This window comes from Brienomyrus brachyistius, chromosome 23 (assembly GCF_023856365.1).
Source record: "Brienomyrus brachyistius isolate T26 chromosome 23, BBRACH_0.4, whole genome shotgun sequence".
Lineage (NCBI taxonomy): Eukaryota > Metazoa > Chordata > Actinopteri > Osteoglossiformes > Mormyridae > Brienomyrus > Brienomyrus brachyistius.
Window position 1 is genome coordinate 18,202,821 of NC_064555.1, and position 26,952 is coordinate 18,229,772.

The following is a 26,952-nucleotide window of genomic DNA, read 5'->3' on the forward strand; positions in this document are numbered from 1 at the left end:
TATCCAGCTAACCTGGTATTCAAGAAAAACTATATTTTAGATAGAAACCATTGCAAAAAAGCGATAACCAAAATATAGTAAAATATAATACCTCTCCTCTCCACTACAGAAGTACAAGGTTACATAAGCCTACGGACTTTACCAACGGGCAGTCAAGAGTCTGTTGCAGGTTAATAACTGTTGTTTTTTTTGTTTGCAAACAAACAAAATTAAAGAATAATCGGCTCACGAAATGCGTACCTTTCCGTCTCCTTCGATGTTCAGTGCAGAAGGGGGCGGTATGTGACGGACATCTCCCATCCCTGAAGGCAGATGGTGTGTAGGCCTAGTTGTAGTAAGACTGGATTTCGTATTAGCCTGGTGTCTGTCTTTAACGCTCCTAAATTCGTAAGTTGTCGATAATGAATTATCTTAATATGTCACTGAGTTGCTCTTGCTCCGGTACTACAAACGCTAATAGATGTGAATTTATCTGAAGCTTATAGCCTCACTTAGAACAAAAGCTTCGTGAATAAAGCAAATGCATTTTTCCAGGCGCAGCTAGTTACTCAAGAACTGAAACATGCAGCATAGCAGTATGACCTAATATTGACATAAGCATATTGATTCAGGAAGGTGGATGTGAGAGGAACGGAACGGCGTATAAGTGGCATGATGCGATTGTTGATAAAATCAGTTAGTTTTACACCGCATTTCAGTATTTTTCAGCGACGTTTGAACCAGATGTTATTTATTCGCAAATGTATGTGACTTTTACAAAACATTGACGATCAGTTAAGATTCAGAGGTAATTTCTTGTGATTACAGGAAACTACACGAAAAGACAAAGACTTGCGCAGTATACATACAAATACTATGACCTAAAATAAATTTCTGACATTTAGAGGTCGTGATAAGTGGGTGAATAAAACAATAAGTACAGTAAGTATTGCACGAGAAAGATAACTAAATAGAAACTGATAAATATCTATTATCGCACATATGCCATGGGCGATTCAAGTTCGGTCCAGTAAATCGTAAATCGTGTTCTTGCGATGTTGTTTTGAATGTTTTATCTTTTCTTTGTTTTGTTTTGCCACAGTTTTCGGAATTTTGTCTTAAAAACATAGCAATGTGTCGCAACTACAAATATATTTTTGGGCTAAGACTAACCACTATATGAGGCATCACACCACACGCAGTAACAGAATTACTTCTTTTTCTTTAGCTGGGTTTTTAGGAATATGTCGTCAATGCTTATGGTATCATTGCAGTTTGTACTATAACCAGATATTTTAACTGTGGGGTTTGGTTTCTTTGTTTAATGTTGATTTGCTTATGGGCTCTCAAACAACCGTGAGACACGCATTTGAACCAGTTCACACGCCACACCCTGTTTTTCTCACGCCCACCGAGGTGTCCAGTTACCCAGAATTTTTGGATGATGCGCAGCATACGGAGTGGAGTTATCTGCCTAGTTCATAGCTGTCCCGAGTTATACAGAGTTAACAGTCAATGGCATTTGATGTTTCCGAGTAAATCCCAAACTAAGTTACATGTTATCCCCTTGCAAGCGCGTTAACATGGATGCGCGCACATGGATTGCAGATAAGATCCGAGTGGAAGAGCAAGACCCGATGAATGCGGTAGGTCGGGCTCTAAAGTGTCACGCATTGACCGTGAGACACGAGCTTCGTCCCTAATGTAATCTCACTCCACACTTTTGATGAAACCCGAGAGCCCTAGTTTAGTGTTAATGCTTCATGCAAACTGACTTAACAATCAATGTCGGAACGGCGGTCTAGTGCTTATGCTGCGCGCGCGCGGTGTTCAGTGTTTTCTTAACCGTTTTCCCAGATATCTAACTGCTCTGAATATTAATTTAACTATAAATATACTGAAAGTAAAACCTGTTTTGGCAAAACCGTCTGAAAAGTTTTGTGGGATCGAAGAATGAGTCTATCTACACGTAAGACTATTTTTTAGTAATGTCAGATAACCTTTTATGCCTTTTTACTGAGGCATTTGGGAGATCCAGGGGTGGGCCATTTGGCAAAATATTTATTCATGATATTTTTTTCCATATCAAACGATATCGGTAATGATATAACTCAAGTCATTATTTCTTTACTTACTACAATGCTCAATTTAACGTAAAATCGCCCTTAAACCAATTCAGAACATGAAACGACGAATTGAACGGACTGCAAACTAAAGTCTAATTTAATAAATAAATCATACGAAAAATACGAGCAAAAACACGTATTGTTGGCGTTTTCTGATATCAGCCCCTACTATTTATGTGTAAAAAAGCCAGTAATACGTTTTGTCGCTAGTGTTTTCTCTGACTGCCTGGCGTTTTGTTCAAGGGTTTGACTAGGGCTGGGCGGTATGCCTTAAAAACCATATCACTGAATTTTCAGCAATTTTCACAGTATCAATATTTAATTCCTATATTATCGGCATGTAAACAGTAAAATATGACGGGTAATTTTAAATATTTCTGAATCTGATGACTAAATAGTTTTACTAGTAGTCATGGAGGATGTGTCAGGTATAATGATAAATTACCAACAACAGACTCATACCTGGATGGAATTTGGGTAAAAATGTACAGGGAGTGCAGAATTATTAGGCAAATGAGTATTTTGTCCACATCATCCTCTTTATGCATGTTGTCTTACTCCAAGCTGTATAGGCTCGAAAGCCTACTACCAATTAAGCATATTAGGTGATGTGCATCCCTGTAATGAGAAGGGGTGTGGTCTAATGACATCAACACCCTATATCAGGTGTGCATAATTATTAGGCAACTTAACAAAAAACAAATATATACCCATTTCAATTATTTATTTTTACCAGTGAAACCAATATAACATCTCCACATTCACAAATATACATTTCTGACATTCAAAAACAAAACAAAAACAAATCAGTGACCAATATAGCCACCTTTCTTTGCAAGGACACTCAAAAGCCTGCCATCCATGGATTCTGTCAGTGTTTTGATCTGTTCACCATCAACATTGCGTGCAGCAGCAACCTCAGCCTCCCAGACACTGTTCGGAGAGGTGTACTGTTTTTCCTCCTTGTAAATCTCACATTTGATGATGGACCACAGGTTCTCAATGGGGTTCAGATCAGGTGAACAAGGAGGCCATGTCATTAGTTTTTCTTCTTTTATACCCTTTCTTGCCAGCCACGCTGTGGAGTACTTGGACGCGTGTAATGGAGCATTGTCCTGCATGAAAATCATGTTTTTCTTGAAGGATGCAGACTTCTTCCTGTACCACTGCTTGAAGAAGGTGTCTTCCAGAAACTGGCAGTAGGACTGGGAGTTGAGCTTGACTCCATCCTCAACCCGAAAAGGCCCCACAAGCTCATCTTTGATGATACCAGCCCAAACCAGTACTCCACCTCCACCTTGCTGGCGTCTGAGTCGGACTGGAGCTCTCTGCCCTTTACCAATCCAGCCATGGGCCCATCCATCTGGCCCATCAAGACTCACTCTCATTTCATCAGTCCATAAAACCTTAGAAAAATTAGTCTTGAGATATTTCTTGGCCCAGTCTTGATGTTTCAGCTTGTGTGTCTTGTTCAGTGGTGGTCGTCTTTCAGCCTTTCTTACCTTGGCCATGTCTCTGAGGATTGCACACCTTGTGCTTTTGGGCACTCCAGTGATGTTGCAGCTCTGAAATATGGCGAAACTGGTGGCAAGTGGCATCTTGGCAGCTGCACGCTTGACTTTTCTCAGTTCATGGGCAGTTATTTTGCGCCTTGGTTTTTCCACACGCTTCTTGCGACCCTGTTGACTATTTTGAATGAAACGCTTGATTGTTCGATGATCACGCTTCAGAAGCTTTGCAATTTTAAGAGTGCTGCATCCCTCTGCAAGATATCTCAGTATTTTTGACTTTTCTGAGCCTGTCAAGTCCTTCTTTTGACCCATTTTGCCAAAGGAAAGGAAGTTGCCTAATAATTATGCACACCTGATATAGGGTGTTGATGTCAATAGACCACACCCCTTCTCATTACAGGGATGCACATCACCTAATATGCTTAATTGGTAGTAGGCTTTCGAGCCTATACAGCTTGGAGTAAGACAACATGCATAAAGAGGATGATGTGGACAAAATACTCATTTGCCTAATAATTCTGCACTCCCTGTATAGCTATAGCTGTATAGGTTATATCACGATACTCATGATATTCACATTGAAGACGATATGAATGATCATAAAAACAATACATTTTATCGATATGTTGCTCAGCCCTAGGGAAATCCTTACACTGAGACTGCAATTATAATGTCGGTTAACGTTTTTTATTTACTTTGTATATTTTCTGGGTTCACTGCAATTTGCGTAATTTATTGAGGACAGGTAGCATTTGTTAGAAGATTTCATACAAATATTATAACAGCTCATCCTTTTCAGGTTTGTAAATCATAGGAAAGTAAAATGAAACACAATTCTAATTATCTAAAGAAATATGTATTTTATACTTTTGTTCCTTATTCAAAGAAATATGGTTGAATGGTTTAGTGCAGGAGTGTCAAACTGCAGTCCTGGAGGGCCGGAGCCCTACACATTTTTGGGTTTCCATTTAACACACCTGATTCACCTCTTTGCGCTAATTATCACGTCGCTCTTGAGATGAGTCGTTTGTGGTGGAACAGGGAAAGAACTAAACTACACAGGGCTCCGGCCCCCCAGGACTGGAGTTTGACACCTCTGGTTTAGTGTGATGCCTTCTTATTTATTGTGCAAAAAATCTATTCATAGGCCACGTAAAATGTATTAGTGTGGAAATTCGAAATGACAGTGATATGTATAGTGATGATGCAATTTGAGTTTTTGGTTTCAGTTAGGAAGCCATTGTATTAAGGGGGTATGGAGCTGGAGCCTGCCTCAGGCACTGGGCAGATGGCGGGGTTGTCAGTCCATTGCAGTTTTCACTGGTTTACTCTCTTTAAATTATGTAGACATGTCCACAGAATATGCCAGTGGATCCTGAGAACCATCTTATCGCTTGATCTTCTTTAATAATCCATTCATCCATTTTCCAAACTGCTTATCCTACTGGGTCGTGGGGGGTCCGAGCCTATCCCGGAAGCAATGGGCACGAGGCATGGAACAACCCAGGAACAAACCCCATGACGACATGGGGAGAACATGCAAACTCCACACACATGTGACCCAGGCGGAGACTCGAACACGGGTCCCAGAGGTGTGAGGCAACAGTGCTAACCACTGCACCACCATGCCACCCCCCTCTTTAATAATTTTAAGTATTATTTTTATTTCAGCCATAGAGCCTAAATTGGAGGAGCTGAAGGGAAAAATCAGACACCTACAGCAAGGTAAACACCCCCCAGAATTACAAAGCCTGCACTCAGTATCAGTGTGAGCATGTTCTTTTACTAGGTCAAAGATGCACCAATTACTTCAGGCTTCCTCTTCTAAATGAGTCTCTGCATATCTATACTCAGTGTATAACACTCTATATTTGTGTATATTTGTGTATATGAGGAATTGGTTATATTCTGTACTTTTTCATACTCAAGTCTGTTTTATACTATTATTTTATTTCCACTTACTCCATTTTTCTTTTTATGTTCTGTGTTGTCTGTGAATGTATGGACCTGTAATGGCAAAACAAATCCTTAGTACATGTAGATGTACCTGACCATTAAAGTGAATTCTGATTCCAGTTCTGCTTAAACTTTTTCATCTTGTTCTGTTTGTTTTCTCTCCATCCAGTTGCTTTTCTATTCAATTGATTGTCATTTCAGTTGATTGTCATTGTCATTGACAGTCAAAAGGACACTTGAAGAGGATCTGAGGGAGGCCCAGTGTCTGAGGCATGCGCTGCAAGAAGAACAAGATGCTCGTAGGAGAATCGAACCCTTAACACATATTGAAATTACCGAAGTTTGTGTGGTGGTATGTAAACATTTGTGACCTCCTCTACAGTGTGCACAGCGGCTCACCAGCTGGAGATGACATACAAAGAGAAAGAAGGTACAGCATTTGTGCAATTTCTTACACCATCCTTCACTGTACAATGGACACCTGATATATCACTTTATTTGTTATAAAAAAATTGTTAATTTGGGCAATATGACAAAACCAAACCCATACTCTGCAAAATCCCTATAGAAATCTTTATTGCCAGATCCATCTCTGAGATTGACTGTTGCTCTCTGTGGGATGGTTGCATCTGTATTAGGAGAACAACTAGCCAAACAGGTTAAACTTTGACATGTACTGTCAGGTTTCTGCTTATTTTGCATGTAACAACTCAAAAAATAACAATGTTGTATGGTAAAACCGTTGGACAAAGGAACATGGACAAAGGAGTTTTTTTAAGGGCCAAAGTGGAGATTTATTTTCACAAAAATGGCAGTGGACATGAAAACGATGTCCATTTCAGAGTCAGTAATCCACCAGAAATATGGGGTCAGGTCATGGAACTGGAGCTATAATTCTGTGATAAACGAAAAGATAGGTCAGTCATATAAGTAACTCTTAATGTCTTAGGACTGGTCTAGTTGGATTTTTATTTTTCCTCCCAGAGTCTTGCAAGGTGCTGCAGTATAAATGTGAGGAGCTGGAATTTGATTTAAAGAGGTAATCATTTGCATTGTAGCTACAGCATGGGGTTATAAATAGGAATATTACATGTAGCACGCAGCAGTTTCTCATTGTAAATCGAGTTATTGAAAAGACTAGTCAGTAATTTAGCTTTCCTTTTGTCAGCCTGATACCATTGGAATATTTTTAATGAGGGACAGTGCTATTTGTACATGGACAGCAGGTGCTTTGTGTCTCTCCTGGCTTTTGCCTCTGGTTTTATAGTCTGTGGGGATTGCTGCTGATTAGTTCTGGATCCTTGCTGTTCCTTGCAGAGAGCAGCAGCTGAGCAGTGAGACTGAGGACCTTGTTCAGCAGTATACCTTTCAAATACAAGAGATGAAGCTGAAACACAGGAAACTACGGTACTGATTAGGCAACTGCTAATCCAATCTGGGCTGCTGTCATCCATAGTCCGTCTCTGGGTGTGTTAATAGAAGGTGGGCAGTACGTAATGTTACAGGCTCCTCTAACATCCTCACCTTGTTTGAAGAATCATTTTCATTTATTTTTCTTCGAGACAATTACTGTTGGTTATATATGTGAGTAAGTCTTAATATGTGAAAGTGACATAAGCTATACGTGTTACACTATGTGAAGTTATTAGCTGTGAAAAATATTGACCCAATATCTTGAAAAGCTGTTAGAAGATTATACAGCACCGAGCTATAATATTAAGTATTCAAAATAATTTTCACAGGATGAAATTTGAAGGTGAACTTCAGCAGCTGATGGCCCAGCACAAGCACCTCTACTCAGTTTATGTGAGTTTTGGGTGGGATTCCAGGTTGCTGTTTGAAGAAATGGACACTTAAGGGAAAATTACATGATGATTCTGGGGCATTCAGGTTGTGCCTTAGGGCAAAAAGATGAATAGCTAGTTTAGAAGAATCAACATAAGCTGCATAAATGGTTTATATACACTGTCTGAAAAAAAGTACCAGTTTGTACCTTTGAGGGTACAGTTATTTGTCACCCTCAAGGGTCTGCCAGTTGTACCATAACTGTAGGTAAATGTACCTTAGAATTTAATGTAAGGTACAGAAATGTTATTTATTACAGCAAAATTGTACCAGGGCTGCACCCATTATCCTGACAGTGTAGGGTGACATGTGCATATTTGATACTCTATATCAGGGGTTCTCAAAATCTGGATTGTGGTCTGAATGTGGACCGAACTGCAAGTTAATCTGGACCCAGCCGATAATGTGCCTTATAAATCAGTATGATTAACATGAAAAGACAGTCGAAAAATTAAAAAGTTCCCATTTCCATTGTTTTGATATCTCCATCGAAGGTTATTGTTAATTCATTAAAGTTCATAACTTACGCTCAGTTTTTGAGTTTTCAATAATATGTTCATGTTTTAATATTAATAATTAGGATAATATTTTTAAATAAAGTAAAATTCCCAAACTTATTGCAGTTTACCAATGTCCCTTTAAGTCTCCAGAACAGCTACCTGGAGAAATAGAGAGGCTTCAGAAAGTCACAGCGCAGTTGCTAAAAGCAGGCAAGGGCCCATCCTGTCCCATACCTCTCATCTGATTTGTGTTATTGTCCTTATGTTCTGGCTCCATCAGTTATAATCTATACAATTTATTCAGTGAAGAGAAGGAACCACTAAGAGTATTGTTCTCATGCTAGCAGAAGAGCTGCGGCTGTCGCAGCTGAATTCCCTCGAGGGGGAGTTAAAGCGAGTGGTGAATGGGCAGCAGCCAGTGGGGGGCGCTGCAGACACAACGGAGGCCCACATTGAGCAGGCCTCTGTTCCTCACATGGCTTAAAGCAGAATGCAGCTTCATGGATTCCAGTGCGCAAAGCAAACCCAGGAAGAGTTGTTCTCGTTAACACATATAGCAAGATCTCAAATGAAAGGAGTGCAGACATGTTTTTCTTTTGCACGACCACAGTATTTTATAATGGACCACAGGAAATTTATAGATGTATAGCTGGTGTAGCTGGATGGTTTGTGGTATGCAAAGCAGTAAAGCAAAGTAGCACATGTTAGTGTTCATGATTTACCCGTATGTGTGTGAATATTGGAAAACATTTCACAGCTGTTCCCTTGTATTGTTGCTTTATGAAATAAAATTGATTTAAATTCAAACGTTATGGGTAGTTTATTCATCTTATGTTTATATGAATGCAAAATATTTTATATGGCGTTACACACGTGGAGCTGGCCATAGGTTATTTTTCGCTTAATTAGCTTTCGTTTGGTGCCTTTGCTGTTTCTGGTGCTACTGCACCACCTACTGGTTGATCTTTAATCCACAGCTCAGCCACAAACATGCATATTGGCAAGCGGGAGCTCATTTTACCTGCAGTGTGTGTCCTTGACGTTACTGCTGACCATTCAGAGGGGATGTTGTATTAGCATAATGCTTTAGCATTCTGAAACATTGGTAGGTATTGAAGAATTATATAGAAAAATAGAAAAACATAAAAACAGCTTTACTCACGATTTTCATGTAGTTTATACTTTAGTGCACAAAGTTTGACTATTCGCTGTGAGCAGTAAACCATAAAACATTTCCAACCTGTACCAGGACCACCTTCCTACACTTCATCCACTCTAGTGTCTCAACATAACTGGAGAATGTTACATAAACACATATTTGGCCTGTGTCTTTATAGTCCGTTTGAATTACATGACAAAGGTAGCAAATATAGCTTAAAACAACCCTGCTAAATATTTCTCCCTTCACTATTGTTATTTGGTCATTTGCGAACATTTTAATGGTTTACATGGCAGGACATCTTGCTGTCTTTTTGGCCATCAAACTGGCAGCCTGACTCTCAGCCTCCATAACTGTGTCTGCCTTGTATCTGTACTCTTCTCTTCCATATTTTGTATTCTGACATTGAAAATGGGGTCTTAAAAAAAGAATAATTCATGAGATCACCTTTGCTCACCAGCTGTCTTTTTGCCAAATTAACAAGAGACAGCGGGTCCTCAGTGGTGATCCATTTACTATGTACTCCGATCCGCCTTTACTGAGCATCAGAACCAGTGATGCTGATACAGTCACTGAACTGATGCTTGAGGGAAATTGTATTGTATTTGAAACTAACCTCCTCATTCAGCCAATATCATAAAACAATAAATCACAGTTTGATGTGGAGTTAAAATGATGTTTTTCAGAACCTGTACGGTTGTGATTTGTGTCATTTAAAGGATTCTGATATCTGTGAAACAGTAGAAATGGTTACGAGGAACAGCATTTTCAGACACGTAAGAAATGAGAATATTTTAATACAGCTGACATGGAATACAATTAAAACATAACTCCTGTGTTGAGTTCCCTTTCCACATCTGTCAAAGGCAATCATGTATATGCACAGAATATAGTACAAATAACATATAAAGGCACTTAAGTGTTGAGGAAATTACAGAATTTAATCTGCTACCATTTAATGTACCGCCCAGCTGTGTAAGAAATTCCTGAATGTATAGAAACAGTAATCATTTAATGATCAGACGTGCGTAGTTCTTTTGTTGGACCATGGAGTACTTGTACAAAGTAAGATCAAGTCATTCTTTGTAAATCACCTTGTGCAGCTGCTTGTATCCCTGTTTTATAGACTGTGCTTCAGCATTCTTACAAATGCACCCTGAGTCACCAAATGCTACTGATCGGCGTCAGCTGGATAGTCAGTACATGTTCCATTTGTCAGATAAAAACAAGGGCTTTAACCCTACACAGTCAAGCTCACCTGAGAAAATGAAATGATTGTTTGCTTTGGTGAAATATATTCTCATTCTTTTGTCTTTTCTGTTATTTATGTTTTCCCTCCTTTCTCATTCAAATGAATATTTTTATGATGCAGGCTGTAGTGTAGAACAGGAACAGATCCATGGCTCACTGTCCACATTTCATTCAGGTCTGTAGGCATTGTTAAGGCCACATTTCCACAGAGCCCTCTGGGCCTCGAGACGCAGCCATGTTGGCTAACTGCACGGCTTTGGTCGCTTGCATCCTGTACCTGTGCAGGCACAGTGTAGCTAATGGCTCAGCGGTTCGCAGCTGTTCAAGGGTGTTCACAACGATCCTTTCATGTCAGGATGTTAGGTAATTTGTCTGTTTTTGCGTTGGTGTTTCAGATGTTCAGCTGTCAAAAACTGCACACAGCTAGGTGCAAAATAGAGATGATAGGGCTGGAGCGATTAAGCAAATGTGACGACAGAACCGTGACACTGAAAGACACAAAGAAGGCAAAAAGGAAGGAAAATCTTTTCTCTGCCAGTGTCGCGTCTGTAGACTCGTCTCGTTCACATTCTTTTCTGCATGTTATCCTGCTGCTAATCCTGCTGTAGGGCAGACGCTCTGGAATAGATCCTGAGTAGATCTCTTCCTGCACTAAATACATGGGCCTTTGTTGTGTTTTTCTGTGGAAGATCCAAGGCAGCCTCCGCTTCAGAACCCCAAATCAAGCTTATTGTAGCAAAGTAGTGAACAGGACCTTAGCAGTCGTTTCCCATCTGTTTCATTATCCAAGAGTATTTCCCATCTGTTAACATACAGAAAACATAAGTTGGAGAACATCCAGCTATCCCGACATACTGACTTATCGGTAGATCATGCAAACTAGACTCTACTATCCTCTGTCAAGTGATCAACTAATCATTTCAATTATACAGAAATAGTAAATCTCTTAATATGCATGGTTTAATAATTTGTATAAAAAAATGCAAATTAATATGCATCAAAGAAATACTATATCAAATTGAAATACTGTAATAAATTTTTTTTAAATCACTCATTTTATGCAAAGATGTAAAATGTGTTTTGCAATATTTTTTTTTCTTCATATTTTGGAGTAAGTGATGGCACATAAAATAGGTACCCCCAGAAGTTCAGCTTTCTGAAAACAAACAGCACACATTAGCTCCTCTACAGTACCTCAAAGCGGCTGTAGACTTTCTTCTCTTTACGCAAGCTCTCAATCCTCTTCAGGATACTGTCTCTTTCATGGCTGTTGGCTTGGGTGCGCTGGAACCGGTTCCTGCTCTGGTAAGAAACGGATGGATCTGGCTCGGTCTTCTTCTGCACGTTTCCCTCCCCTTCTTTGACCTTTTCTACGCTGTCAGGCGGCTGCTTGGCCAACTCCATCCTGTTCTTTTGGCTGTTTGCAGAGATCTGTTCTAGAATAACCTTGGTATCATCGCGAAGGTTACTACTGTAGAGCATGTTACTAGTAGAGGACTGATAACCAGGTCGGGTTGTCTTGGACGCTGCTTTGTTGACTTTCTCTCCCTTACTCCCTGTCGCCGTTATGCTACTGTCACCTTGTGATGTCCTTGCGATGCTGTCAGATGCTGGGTAAACGTTTTGAACGGGATTCTCTGATACTTCTTTAACTGTATAGATAACCTGACCTGTCTTTTCCTCAGCGGCTCCCACGGCTTTCTTATCGCTTTTCGTTCCAAGCAATCCCTTCAGTCGTTGCTTCTGCTTCTTCAGAAAATCCATTGCCTTAGTGTCTTGCTTGCCTTCCCCATCTGAGTTTAGCGAGCTGGTGGAGCCGAGCCTCCTAGTCAGCTTCCCCGCTGACTCTCCACTTGGTGTGGCAGTAGCTTTCTTCATTTCACTCTTCTCGGCATCCGTGGCATCTGTGAACACCTTCTCGTCGCAGGAGACGCGTCGAGAGTGACTTTTGAAAGGATTCAGTGAATCTTTTTTGAAGAACTTGGGAGAAGGGGATAATTTTGTTGGCTTTGACGGCAGAGCTTCTTTGTTTGGCACTTCTGGAGCATCACTGAGTTCTCTCTGCCCTGCAGACTGAAGCTCATCTTCTTTAAAATTAACTTCTGATGAAGTTATTACTGACGCTTCAGGCTCCATCTCTGCTGTTTCTGGCGTACTGGCAGTAGGTTTTGTCAGTGTGTCAACAATGGCTGATTTTTGGGGAGCAAGATCTGGTGGAGTGTCTGAGAGGTCTGGCTTTTTGAGAGCTGGCTCTGGGCTTCTGACAGCAGATTCCATTGCCATCCTTGATGCCTTTCGTTTGGCAGCGAGTTCTTTGAAGTACTGAAGCCTGCTCTCAGGATCATTCAAGCTTGTTGCAGTGCTTAAAGTGTTTGGAGGCTCCACTGGTGGTGTGGCTTCAGTTTTTTCCTCGGGTAACGGCTTTTTAATCTCTCCTTCACTAGAGGGAACTTGAGATGACTCCTGTGTTTGTGGAGTCTCTGTAGGGGCTGAATCTTTGGCATCTAGCTTTTTGTGACTGCTCCAGTCAAATGGCTCTCTTGACATGGATCTCCTCTTTTCCAATATCTGAGCAACGATAGAGGTGGTTTTACTGGGATTTGTCTCGTCCTCTTCCTCGTGACTTGAGACAGTTTTCGCTACCAGAGAGCTGTGCTGCTCAAACTTGGATGAGCTGAAGATCAGTGACGATCGCAGTCTAGAGTTTCTATGAAGCATTGGGTTCAGTCTGGTGCGGAAGGAGTCATGCTTTGTGAGGCCGATCTCCCGGAGATCCCGGTTCTGCACCTCCTCTGGTTTGCTTTCAGCTCCAGTGGTGTATGGTAAGTCAGAGGTAGCTCTGTATTCTGTCACTGGCTGAGCCGGATCTTCAGTGTGTGGAGACCCTGCCACTCCAGGCAGCATGGGCTTCCCGTAGCGTGGGAGCATATCAGTCCTGCCAGATGTGATGCTGGGAAATTCTCTGGTACGAAATCTGGGCTCCTGTTCTTGCAGCTTCCCCTCCAAAGGCTCGTCAAGAGCATCAGGCCCCAGTGGCTGCAACAGGCCCTCCTCATCTGGGTTTTCATAGGTACTTAAATATGAGGAAATCCTCCAGTTCCGCAATCCCTGTTTTGCGCTGTGGTCCTGTGGTTGCCTGTCCATACTGTCCCCAGTACTGAGCAGTTTAAAGTCAGGGGGGTGTGGCTGTGTAGGGGAGGTCTGACATGCATATGACTGGCCCATACTTGGCCTCATTGGTTTTGTCTGAGTGTAGCGCCCCCCACTGGGGCCCGTTAGATTCTCAGATTCATGCATTGTTCCTTTGCAGGTTTCAGGAAGCATGTAGCCTCCCAGGCGGTTATAGCTCTCTGGAGGTTCTAGCTCAGGTAGGTAAGCTGATTCCAAATGCTGGTCCGAATGATGCTGCCCTTGGTTCCTTATTTTATCATAAATTCCTCCTTGGGCATGAAACTGATCTCTCTGAAAGTGTGTCTCTTTCTCCTCCAGGTTATTCATGACTCGGTGCTTCATGAACTGTCGAGATGAGGAGTAGCTCTCGTACGTGCCCTCCGCATAGCTGTGCCTCTTGAACGCATTCATTTCCATCTGGCGGGAGGCCATCATTGGTCTGCCTTGGTCCAGGAAAGATCGTTCCATCCTGGAGAATTTATTGCTTGACATCTGCATCTGGCCTAAATCTTTGGTTGCGTGGCGAAAGGGGTCTTCCAACCTGAATGAACGATCAACATCCATTCGTTCTCCATAGGGGTATCCAGACAGCTCCCCGTGATGGGCTGTCTCCAAGTGCAGGTATGGGACGCCTCTGGGGTTTCTTAGTGACTGGGTCCTTTTAAAAGCAAACTGGCTGCCATATTTGCCGACATCCCCTGGAAATGGAGCCAGGGCGTTTTCCATGACCAGAGGCTTAGACTGAGCAAACAGAATCCGAAACTCCTCATCAAACGTGGTCACCAGATCCCCGAGGAAAAGGTGAGCGATGCAGCGGTGGATCTTCTCAAACGACCACATGAAGCTGTGAGAGGAGCAGAGAAGAAAGTGAAATGCCTCGGTCGGTGAACAAGTGGAACACGTGAGCCGTAACATTAAAAATGTATCTGAAACATTTGTATTGTTAACAGTGTAAATAATAAATGCACAACATAGCCATTTACTGGATGCCTGCCTATTAAATGATGTACAAAAATAACTCATTAATAACAAACAGCCTATGAGGCTGACCTGTAGCTGCCGCTGAGCACGGCCTGGCAGTCGACCAGCAGGAAGCGGGCCATCAGCTGGCCCTTGAAGGACTTCCCAGTGCGACAGAAGTACGTCGTACCCGACACGGTCCTCACACGCATCATCTGAAACAGAGGTCATGTGTCTCACACGCCCAGCACCTGCCGCTTTCTTCCTTTGCAAATTTCACTAGAGAAGATTAGAATTTTCTTTCAGCTGTCCTCCGTCTGTTTTCCGATCACTTATCCTGGAATGAGGAGCCTATCCAAGGCTGAATAGGGTAGAGGCAGGTGGACACCCTGGACCAGAATGCAGCCCATCACAGGACACAAACTCACATTACGTGCAATACAGAGATACCAATTAACCTTACTTTGCATCTTTGGACTGCAGTGTGAACCCACATGACAGAGGAGGAATATGCAAACTGTATAATCACAGAGCAGAGGCAGGATACCAGCAAGCAGTGCTGAAGGTGTGACGCCTAAGGGCTGCCATAGCACTCAGGTTCGAGCTGCTGGTCTGATTAAATAAGAATAAAATATCTAATATGCTATGGCAGTGAATCTTAACCCAGTTCCCGGGCACCCATGGACAGTCCATGTTTTTGCTGCCTCCTAGCTCCCTGCCAGACTGTCCACATTTTTGCTGCCTTCCAGCTCCAGCAAAAAACTTGGACTGTCTGTGAGTCTCCAAGGACTGGATTAGGAAACACTGCTGTGGAAGCTAATTTTAAGTTAGCCGGTAAACTCTGTCACTGTAAGTCATTTACTATATAGCATATTTACTACATGGTGGTTTCGATTCAATAAGATCATATTTAAAAACAACTGTTGCAATGGAGATGCATTTACATTTACATATTTAGCAGACGTGTTTGTTCAAAGCAACACGCAAGTGAGGGCAATAACGCATCGCAAGCATACCTGCCCTCGAGGAGTCTGCTAGGCATGGGTACAGCTAAGCTGAGCTTCCAATGAATGCCCAGGTACCAGCGTAAGCAGGATTAGAGCAAGAGCTACAGAACAACTTCTAACAAAACAAAAACCTAATAAGACTATTCAGTGACCAGAAGAGCAACATAAGGACATCCAGGGAACGTAAAGTGGTGTCAGGTTTGTGGGATATTTGTAGTCGTAATACCAGCAAGCACATCGTGTTTTTCCTCTTCTTTAAGATAATACAGAACCGCTCTGTCTAAATACATGGAAAATAGGCTTGTAGAATAGAATAGAATAGAAATGTGATACTTGATTAATTTAATGATTTTGTGGTCAACAGTCAACCAGTCAAAGAAAAACATTTAGTACTGTCGATGGATTAACAAATCTCTTGGGGAATTTTATAAAACTTAAACTTCTTTAATTCCCATGTTTTATAGGGCAGCACTGTAGCCTCATTTACAGGTTTGAGGGTCCAGCCTACGTGGTGGTAAGATGAATGGATGGATGGCTATATGGTCATTTACATGCAATCAAACTCACAGGAAGTGCGCCCAGGTTGACTCTGCAGCCGGTAACCATGGTGGTGAAGTGGTGCGAGTTCTGCTCGTCCAGCAGAATGTAGACGGCCACATGCCGCGCCGCCGCGTCCACGAGGTCCGCAAAAATGTCAACATCTGTGAACATGTCCATCACCACCGCGATGACCTGCGATACAGACCAGCGAATAAGGCGCAAAGCCACATTTACTGGGTAATACACGTTGGCCGTTCATTTAAATACTAACTACGTGGGGTTTCAATTAATAGAGTTTCAATTGATGATATTTCTTAGTTACAGGCCGCTATTTTTGGAATAGCAGAATAACAAACTCTATTAATACTATTTTCTGATGCATACTGTAGCAAACACGCAACAATGATGCAAACACGTAGTCTGTTGCGAACACTTCGGTCATATTCTGTTTCCAGACCGAGAGCGTCGGGATGGTGCACTCCATTGGCTCACCTGCTGGGCGTTTTTAATCAGCCTACGGGCCTGTTCCTTGATGCTGGGCATTTCTGGATCTGCAGGGTTGACCAGCGTGGTAACTTCTGTGGGGCCGACGAAGCTGTGGCGTGTGGGCCAACCCAGGTCCAGGGCCGGGGCCTCCATGTCTGAATGAATGGGCCAGTAGGTGTCGGAGGAACCGTCAGCCTCACCGTCCGTGTACAGAACGTCTGGCTGAGAAATCTCTCTGGGTTCCTGCACTCTACTCTTGATGTGCTCCACCTCGGGGCGAGACAGAAAGTCCACCACACCTTCGGTCTGAAGGAATGCATGGTAGCCCTCCAGATCATCTTCCACCAAAGCGTCAATGGCCAAACGATACTCTTCACGGTAATGTGGTGGCAGATAGTTTGAGTCTAATGGATTGTCCGCCAGGTTGGAGCACTGTGAGCGGTGGGCCATGGCCAAACGAGGACTCAGCCTGGAGGAAGGGAGAGGTGAGCATATAAGGACAGTACAGGCAACTTACAACTAGAAAAATACAGCAACCAGGACTGTATAACTGAATGTTATATACAGTTACAGTGGCCATGACTAAACCAGAAAATATGAGTAATAGAATATTTTTAGGGTTTTGGCTTCCCTCTAAGATCCTGCCAAAGAAATGAAACAGTCTGTGCTTCATTAGCTACGCTGCTCTATATTAGTCTTTAAACTAAATTAGACTATGGTATTTCTTTGTCTTCATAATTCATTTTCAGCCTCCAAATGTAAATTCCAAGCTCCCTAATAAAGAACAAAACCGACTCAGTTTAACAATCTTCGTTATGTCAGTAGCTGGTCCTCCCCGGTCTTGTGAGATTTGGAGTAATGTCCTGCGTTTCAGACATATTGCAGAATCCGTCCTAAATACTATGAATCTGGCTGGATAAGTTTAAATTAAACCTCAATAAAACCATGAGACCTGACTTTTGCAGTTTTGTAAGCATCAGTCTTCTTTCTGCACGATTGATTCTTTCATTCAAACTGCTTTCATCAGAGGATCAATAGTCATTGTCTAAACACCAGAAAATCAATCTCTGAATATTTTGCAAATTGTAAGGCCACTGAATAAAACCACAGAGCATGCTTGCATTTTACAAGCCATCTTTTATTCACCAAATACTAGTGGTAAGACTGGTCTTTCCAGATAAATGACATTCTATCTTTTTATTCTGTGCAATGCACATTAAAATGGATGCTAAATTAATCATGTTCTTATGTTTAAGGAAGTTTTCCTCCACTGCTAGGCTGGGGCTGCTCGATTATGGCAAAAAAATATTAATTGTGATTATTTATCATGTTTACTCATTGACTTTGGAAACGTTCATTTATTGGACTTTTTAAAAAAACCTTGACTTTTTAACAACGGTTTTCCTTGAACTCTAAATATAATTCAACTGAGAAACAAATAAAAAGGGTTGTGCACTGTGGTGCACTGTGGTGCACTGTGGTGCCGAGACGATGCTCAAGCAGCAAAATATTGATTTATTTCCTTGTTTCCTTGGTTTCCTTACTAACTTCCTTACTAGATTCCAAAGCTGACCCAGTCTGATTTGTGAACAATGCTGGACGACTCTAGTCATCATCACTGTGTGCATATAAACAGACCAAGACACACACAAACACACACACACACAGACCTGTATTCATATCTTTGTGGGGACTCTCCATGCTTTTCTATGGGGAAAACTCTATTCACTACATGATGACCTTAATTCCTACCCAGCCCTAGCCTTAACCATAACTAACCAAAGAAAATGCAAGACTTTTAGCATTTTTTTTTGTTTGCAGTCACAGATCTTTGTGGGGACTTGAGAAATGGTCCCCACAACGTCACTCACGTTTTGGCCAGCAGGCTGGGCAGCTGGGCGCGGCCCCTGAGACCCCCTGTGCACGGCCTTCCACAGCCAGAGCAGCCGGGCTCACTCACATTTACACTTAGCTAGCTACACTTCCTCTTGCTGTTCCTACAAGCAGGTGTGGAATTTCAACTCCTACACAATGTGAAACTATGCAAATATTTTAACATCTTCAGATAGAAAAAATGATTATATCAATTAAAAAGTAGAAGTGGATTTTCAGGTCCTATCCAGACAGCAACTTAATGTCTGGCATACCTCTTTCTTGGGCTGCGTGACATGGCAAAATATTTTATCTCAATTATTTAATTATCACAGTATAATTCAAGACACTATTTCTTAACTTCAAGGTCCGATTTTTGCTTAAAATGACAGCACATCCCTTTTAATGTAGATGCAGCCTCTAGAGTAGGCTCCGGACCCCCCACTACCCTGAATAGGACAAGCGGCTACAGAAAAGGGATGGATGGATGGATGGAGATTGCGAATGAACTGTACATGTACATTATGTTGATTTTTTTGCTTTTCGGCAAATATAACATGTACTTGTGGGCTGTGTGAAAAAATAGAAACTAATAAGATAACAGAATTAATACAATTTCACAAACAAGAAACGATACTATATAAACCAGCAGTCGATGGACGCACAGGTAAGCAGCGACGGGGGACAGAAACAGCTGCGGTATGGAGTGGGGGAAAATTACTGTACAATGAAGCTGGACGGGCTACTGGCCGTCGCCTACTGTCGGTAATCGCTCTGCTGCCGTTCCTCATACCTCAGGTTAATTATATTCTATTGTGCGGTATAGATAGCGCGCATAACCTCACAGGACTGTCACTGAAAATCCACTTCATCACTCCTATAACTACTGGACGCCAACATGTCGTACAGCAGCAATTTGCTTAAAATTTAAATAAACAAAAACACTACAAGTTGAAATCCTTCAACAGCCCACTGTAATTTGAAATACCGCCGCCTTTTGGATTTGGTGTCCAGAGCGATTTTCGGCAGGTTTAATGCGTGTCTGGGTGAACCTGGGTGTCCTGTTGGCTCCATAAACACGGTTTCTCGTTTCTACTGGTGACACATATAATTACAAAACAATATAACTTGTCTGAGTTACAAAACCACCAAAAAGCCTAAAAACATTTAAGGGAGTAAATTGCTGTGTATGCAATATTACATATTATTTCATATAGGCTACTATTGTGCCACAATGTGATACAAATTTAATATACGATCTACTGACAATGTCTGTGGTACTTTTCCATGTCACGCTATAATATATGCATGAACTCACACTAATGATTTACCATCCAAAGGAAAGTATATTAATAAAATGAACATTTACAATCTCTGGGAATAATTTCTATATAGTTAAATTAACGAAGTAGAAAAAAGTAAGTATCCAATATTTTCAAAACAGGAAAGTTTCCTGCTGCCTCGTGTAACGAGCGAAGTCCCGGCGGCCGGCTGCCGATCGAAGGGCTACCCGTTTCCGCACCGGCTTTCTTTATTAGAAAAACTGGGTAGGATTTTCTGATGCCCGTCAGGAGTATGTGTTCTGCAAAGATACTGACGTTTTTTGCGGGGATGGGAAGGAAAATACCCTTTTTAACCCGGTTTCTGGATTTTATTACATTTTAAATCAAAGGTACATAAGCGTATTTTTAGCCGGTCCATGGGCTGCCTTACCGTGAGATGCGCGATCGCCAGCGTCGATCGCCGCTTCCCCTCCGTCCCGATCCCTCGGAACCCCGCGTCTGCGCTCGCGCTCGCGCGCGCTCTCTCACATTCCAGATCCCGAGCGCGGCTCCACCCAAAGAGGTGCAGTAGCAGAACGAAGCGAAACTCCGGTGAAACCTGTTTGTGTTCCTTCTTTAGAACCAAGTTATTTGACCGGCAAATGAAATATAAAATTACATAAGTAGATGACTAATTAGAACATTGATATTGCTTGGTTTTTTATGTGTATAATGCTACTTACTCAGATGGTATGAATAACCAGTCCGATGTGAGTAATTTCTTACTTCCTTATGCACCTTAAAGGAAATCATCAACACCACCGTACTGAGATTCATGCAGCCGGGAAAACCTCTCTTGTTGCCTCACACGTTTCTCTACGAATTTTAGTCAGCACATAATTTACTTTTTTTATTTGGTTGGCTTCATGACCTGAACTGCGGTTTCAAACGTCCGGATCCCAGTCAGTTAGTGAATCACATGACATTCGTGATGTGGGTGGGGGGGGGGGGGGGGGCAGTAAAAGAGGTCGCACTGTACTGCAGGGGCCATGGTTATCCCTGGGGGGTGCTGGGGAACTCAGTAGGCTTCTTCCTGCCAAGGCCTGCTCAGCTACCGATCCACCACTCACTGAGCAAAGTGCCTTCAAATGGATGAAAATATGAAGCTGCTTGTAAAATTCATTATCGATGTCTATGTTTAAGAATTACGAGCTTTATTTTTCGTGGAGTAATTCTTTATCCTGAGAATGAACCCATAGCACTAATGAAAGGAAGTACTGCAAATGTTATTTTTCATGCAAAACCAAGGATTAAGGTTTAGAAACACACTTTGGGCTATGTTGCCTCGCCTAGTGTAAAACAGTGTAAACCCTGTATCCCTGACCTTAGACCTGCACACAGGGCTGGGCCGGATTTGACAGCCTGCATGTCTTCGCCGCTGCCTGCATGAATCACAGATTTCCTGCGTGTCACTATCTGCACCATGGAAACTTCACAGCCAGCTATAATAATGCAGTGATCAGATAGGCGGTCAACCGTGTGACAAGGCCTGGCATTCCTCTGGAGGTGAAAGTGTACATGTGTGTGTGTGAGAAAGAGAGAGAGAATAAAAATGATACGTTTGGTACGGTTCTTAGAAAGTGTGTAAGGGCAGTGTGTAGCTCTGTGGGTTATGACTCTGTGCCAGTGCTCAGATGGTTGCTGGTTCTAATCCCAGCATAGTGATTCTTTCATTGTGCTTAACTCAACTGCTCCAGGGACCAGCTAACTCTGCTCTGCTAAGTGTATGTTGCTTTGGATAGAGATATCAGCTAAATTTGTAAACCGGTACAGCAGAAGTAAAGGGAATTTGCTGTGCATGATGCTGCTGGAGGTGGCGCAGTGAGTATGCTAAAGGCTTAAATATTTACGAAGGACTTGTTGTGGCAAGCAGGCTCTGCTTTTCCTCTGCAAGGTAGGCTAATAAAACAAAACAAGCCCCCCCCCTTGGCCTGTGAGCCACACCCTGCTCTTCTCTTCTTACAAGCAGAGGTGTCTGCCCACAGAGCTCTTATGTTTATGGTGGGTGGATGGCTGTTCTTCCCTCTAGGCATGAACAGCCCTGAACACGGCCTTTGCTGCCTTCATACTTAACACTGCCCGAGAACGGCCTTCATACTTAACACTGCCCGAGAACGGCGTCCTTCATGCTTCTGCCGCCAGTGGTCTTACAGTGCTGAATTTAAAAGGTTAACGTAGAGCCTTCGGAGCTTATCCCACAGCAGAGGACACGCAATCCTGTTTTCACTTGTTGCTCTGATATATGTGTAGCAATAGCAGTGGAGTTGCTGAGACAAGCCAGTCTTTCTGATTTTTCCTGCCTGCAGTGGTAAAATCAGTCAGCGTGCATGTTTTTGCGTGTATATATGTGTAAACGCTTCTTTGCCTGTCTTGTGTTGTGTTTTTTTAAATAACTTAGCAACCAGTCAAATTTTAAGGGCGGGCTTATGTGTGGGCGGAGCTTCAACTTTCCAGGGTGCAGTCATCTCGTGGAATGTGGCTACGCTGTTCCAGACCACACCCACAGGCTGCAACGGAGAACTACCTCACCACTCTCCTCTCCACCTTTGACTCACAACCTTGTCAACAGGCATAAGGGGAAGCCAGACCAGGGGAGGCTGCAAAACCAGGTCTGGATTACTGGCATCAAAAGCAGCCTGCTGATTGGACCCCAGGATGGGGACATAGAGCCTCTGGTCTGGGTGTCAGGTTAGGGAAGGAAGAAAAACAAAAGTCTGTCCATCCGTTGAGACTAACATTTCGAGTTTAGCTTAGCATCCATGATAAATCTGCCAGCATGATCTCCGAGTCACAGCTAATGCTGTAATGTCACACCTGGATATAAGGTAACATGTATTTAAACTGAATACACAACCCTTATGTCAGGTGAGGAATTGTTCTTCATATTAAACATTCATCGGTTTAATGAGTATTATTATTATTACTTTTAAGTGTGCAGTGTAAATTTCATTGGCCACAATACTTTTTATAATTAGTGCCACATTGGAGGGCACTGCAAAGTTTCAGGTAATTGTTTAATTGCGTGTCAGGAAAGCCCCACAGGTAGTTATCATGCGACATGATCAGTTAATTAAAAATATCTGTGAAACCAAGAAGAAACTACTCGTAGCAGCTGTCTGGTTGATTGCATCTATAGCCTAGTTTTTAGTTAAATCCCATTTAATATTTCAATAAAAGGTTTCGCTAGTAGAAAAATAGTATAGTCAGTTTCTTAACATGTAGTGTCTCCCAATCCCTTTGATTTGTATATTTTAGCTTAACTAACTACACCTGTTTTGAAATTGAATACTATACTGAACTGAACTGCTATTGACCCAGAGGGTTAAACGATTCTACGTACGTGCCGTTCAAGGCAAAGCAGAAGAGAGCCAAAGCAGAAGAATAGGTCAGCTCTATTCCTTATGCTAGGATATAGCCAGAGGCTGAGTCACCGTGCAGTGCGTACGAAAGATGGCGTGCCCTACCCAGGGTTTCAACACAACACAGCCTAAGGCCAGGAAAGAGTCTATGATTCTGTTCAAGTTAAAAAGAATAGCACAATAGACTAACAGAAGCTGGTAATATCCAGCCGTTCATATCCTGGGATAACAGCACTGAATTTTTACTCTTACAAATGTGTAAACTGCAATTATCCTGATTCCTGTGAAATATTACTAGCAGGTTGTACTGATTATGCTGAGTCGGTCATTAATTATGGCAATTATTATGATAAATTCCTGACAGAAGGGAAAAACATGATCAGCTAGCTGAGTAGCAGCTGGAGTCCAGCCGTAAAATTGTGAAGGAAAGGTTTCAGGTTGAGAAAGTTCATTTCTGAATATAGTAAAAAAAATATTTACTTACCGGAAATACATTTAGTTATAATACATTTTAGGATAGACGTGTGAAAGGAAATATATATTTTAAAATATACATGTGGTAGATAAGTAGATTAGCCTTTTTTTACTCAAACCAGTCAGACCAGCAGCTCTTTTTTCAGTCCCAGAAGAAACAATGAATGTTTCCAGACACGCTCTGTCTACTGTGCCTACCTTATCACTCCACATGACTGCCTCTCAGCATTTGACATTTTAAATGATGCCTGCGGGGCTCAAGCCGCAATACAACGGATCTTCTGTGGTGTTCCACTTTCTGCCCAACGTGTCTGGTGCAACATTTTTGTGAGGCTGCAGCAAGATTAGTGCGTTAAGAGGGTTAAATCAGTTGTATTATTGTTGTTTGATTTTATTTTAGGGCTCAAGAGTGTAGTAACCTAGAGAACACCCTAAATCAGTATGTGTATGATATGGGCCATGCTAAGTAAGCTCATGTACAGTGGATTTTACCTCGAACACTCCATACTCTTTACTGAGCACCCTCCTGTTGCTGAGAAGTAATTCAAGCACTCTGTATTTGGGCATGTCGTGCAGTCAGTAATGCATAGAATGTGTTTGACTGGACTGCACTACAAAGTAAATGCCATCTGTAAAGTGTAAAGACGACACATACTCACCCACTACACTAGGGGAGGCAGGTTAACAGCACGGACTGTGCCGCTACTCGCAATTACACAGAACAAGTGGATTCGGCAGCTTCCTGGCCTTCAGCTTAGATGGCGATGGGACCTATCAGAGGTATGAGTTTGCCGATGTTTCTTATCAGTGGAATGAAAAACATGTTCCTGTGCGGGATGTGAACCAGAAACGTTTCTTGGTTATAGATCCTCATCAAACAATGTAAGACACCGAGTAGGAACGGTATCTGTAACCAACATCTTAAACCTTCTGCCCAAATGATACCCTCAATCGAGCCCATATACAAGAGTACTACTAACACTACTTTAGTGAACTGCACAAACCCATGGACGTTAGGAAAAGCACATAAATGTCAGCTGAACAAAATTACCCCTTGTTAGTTTAACTGCAGATATCCAGTGAGTCAGCTAATGATGGTGGAGAACCTACTGTACTGGTTGTGGTCAGTTCTTTCATTTTTTCCTTGTGATGGCATCTCCATTTTCCATTGCCACCAAAACTCAACAACAAAACAAGCCTCGAGCTAAGTTATCCAACTCACGTGACATCCTGTTCTTTAGTGGTCAGTGCTAAAATTAGAAGATAAACTTAGAGCATACTGGTAATAAATCAGATGGAGGGAAACTATCCAAAACCCAAAGTTAACAAGCTGAAAACAGGACTGGAGTTTGCATTATGTTGTATTTTGTCAGTCCGCATATGTTCAGCTCCTTCAAGAAATAGCTGGTTGCTGCACTGGACAATCCATCCATTGTTATACCCCAGTGCTGCCAGTGCACCTGCTGTGGAGCTGAAGCATGTGCGTTAAGTGTAAGGTCTGGATATCGTACCAGCTGTGAAATAACATGCTAGCAAAAATGTGGCAGTTAGGAGTTTTAATCCTAACTGTGCTGCACTAAATAATGTGCTTCCATCAGAGCTGACTCTGGGAAACATGCAGACATTTTTTTCCCAGAAAAGGCTTGTTTTCCTGCAGCCATATAGGGGTTCCCCAACCGGGCCCGGGGACGCTGGGTGTTTTCAAAATAAACCGTCGATCTGCCGGTCCTCCAGCGCCCCCACCCGGCCATTTTACCCGTTCATGCAATTTCTGTAACACATAAACCGGTCCGAGGCTATCAACAGGTTGGGGAATCTTGCATTGCATATCCAGCTAACCTGAAGCGACATAGCTAATTTTTAATCATTTACCCCCCTCTAGTGGTAATTATCCAAAAGTACACGAAGTACAACGCAAAAACCCGGAAGGAATACGCTTTCACGAAAGACGTATTCCCCAACTCTTACTTTACCAGCCTTACCCCTCACTCACTTTTATTGTATGTATTCAGGGGCGGATCCCGACAGGGGCAGGACTGGCAGTTGCCCAAGGCGGCATCGTCTGAGGGATCGCCAACTTGGCAAAGTCCCGGCGCCGCCCCACCCTCGGTCGACAAGTCTCTTTTATGATGTTTCACTGAACATCAAACTGGGTGTGTAGGAGCTGTGTCGTTTTCTTCAAATGTTGTTCTTCTCAATGAATAGACTTAACTTCAGGGAAGAATCTACGCAAGACCAGTCATCCCTATAGGCGACATAGGCGGCCTAGGGCGCCAACTTCCGAGAGGGCGCCGGCTTGTCAGCCAATTTCACTTTGCCTCGAAGGGTGGGGGGAGGGGGGGGTGCTGACGGTGAGCTCATCCAGGGCATCCCCGTCGGCTAAGACAAATACTAAATCTGTGTCTCATGTCTTTAAAATGAATTGATTTGATTTCAGAACTATCATAAGCCTACCTATAACTTACTGACTATCAGCGATTAATCCCTGAATGTACGATTGGCGCTTTTCTCCCTCACGGTGCATTGGATCCCATGTGTGTCTATTCGTTTCCCTTGTGTGAGACATTAAAGAATATGCATTGCTTTGTACAGTACTTTTACATCAGGAGTTTGAAAACGAGGCAATATACAGGCATCTTTAAATCTTTAATTATTTACTCTCAAAAGTAAATTGACTCAAAAGTAGGCCGAAACTGAACAGCAGCGAAAAATGAACAGCAACATTTCTCAACAGCAATTCCTGAGGGGGACACAAAACTACTGCTGTACTGTTATTAAATGTATATATATTCATATACACTAAAGCAGTGGCTGGTTAATAACAATATTAGCAAGTTGAAATGTTTTAAGTACATTATAAAGTCACTGCATGTGCGTCACTTGACTAATTTCCGAGTGAGAATGACCCTAAACTAAATCAATCAAAATATTCTTAAAAAATATTTATTCTGCTGTTTCTCTAAAGAACATACGTAGAATTAGGCTACGACACCAAATGTTCTCTGTCTCTTATACCTAATGACACCAGTATATGTATTATATTGACATTGTCATAATCTTTTATGATTTTTTTTTATCAAATTGCCTTTGAAATTACTGATGACTTTCTTTTTTTACTTACTTGGCATTTTGGTGCGCTCAAAAAAGACTATTTGTTTACCTTTTTGCCATTTTGGCTGGATGACAAAACTCAAAACACACACACAGCATGTAAATGATTTACGGCAGGAGAGAAGTAACACCCATCAACGGATCTGAAATTAGGCAGATCGACGGTTTATTTTGAAAACACCCAGCGTCCCATGAGATGACGGAACGAACAAGATGCAGTCTGGTTACACACTGCATCTAATAGAAGTAAACGAGAAGTTTATTAAAAGTTTCATCATAATAAACCAATTGCATCATGTTTAACCCCTGGTCCACTTACGTGT

The 26,952-nt window shown here is 42.1% G+C and overlaps 2 protein-coding genes across 5 annotated transcripts; one reads left to right on the forward strand and one right to left on the reverse strand.

Moving 5' to 3' along the window:
* The first annotated feature begins 1,631 nt into the window (after positions 1 to 1,631).
* si:ch211-199g17.9 (uncharacterized protein LOC108180085 homolog) lies at positions 1,632 to 14,480 on the forward strand. Of its 4 annotated transcripts, none has more exons than XM_048993098.1 (9): positions 1,632 to 1,948; positions 5,288 to 5,341; positions 5,797 to 5,871; positions 5,955 to 6,002; positions 6,557 to 6,611; positions 6,890 to 6,979; positions 7,315 to 7,378; positions 8,061 to 8,127; positions 8,262 to 8,724. In XM_048993098.1, exons 1-9 carry the CDS (start codon positions 1,933 to 1,935, stop codon positions 8,399 to 8,401), a joined length of 609 nt encoding a protein of 202 aa, XP_048849055.1. In that variant the 5' UTR covers positions 1,632 to 1,932; the 3' UTR covers positions 8,402 to 8,724. The 4 variants fall into 4 exon arrangements, with proteins under 4 accessions (XP_048849055.1, XP_048849056.1, XP_048849053.1 ...); XM_048993099.1 differs by lacking the exons at positions 1,632 to 1,948; positions 8,061 to 8,127; positions 8,262 to 8,724 and adding exons at positions 4,151 to 5,208; positions 13,638 to 13,695; positions 13,817 to 14,480; XM_048993096.1 differs by lacking the exon at positions 1,632 to 1,948 and adding an exon at positions 4,151 to 5,208.
* On the reverse strand, positions 9,854 to 20,236 carry fam83hb (family with sequence similarity 83 member Hb). The gene is made up of 6 exons (XM_048993031.1): positions 20,077 to 20,236; positions 16,498 to 16,960; positions 16,033 to 16,197; positions 14,549 to 14,673; positions 11,522 to 14,342; positions 9,854 to 11,129 (listed from the first exon to the last, which is right to left on the reverse strand). The coding sequence occupies exons 2-6, from the start codon at positions 16,939 to 16,941 to the stop codon at positions 11,109 to 11,111; spliced, it is 3,576 nt and encodes a 1,191-aa protein (XP_048848988.1). The 5' UTR covers positions 16,942 to 16,960; positions 20,077 to 20,236; the 3' UTR covers positions 9,854 to 11,108.
* Between the last annotated feature and the right edge of the window lie 6,716 nt (positions 20,237 to 26,952).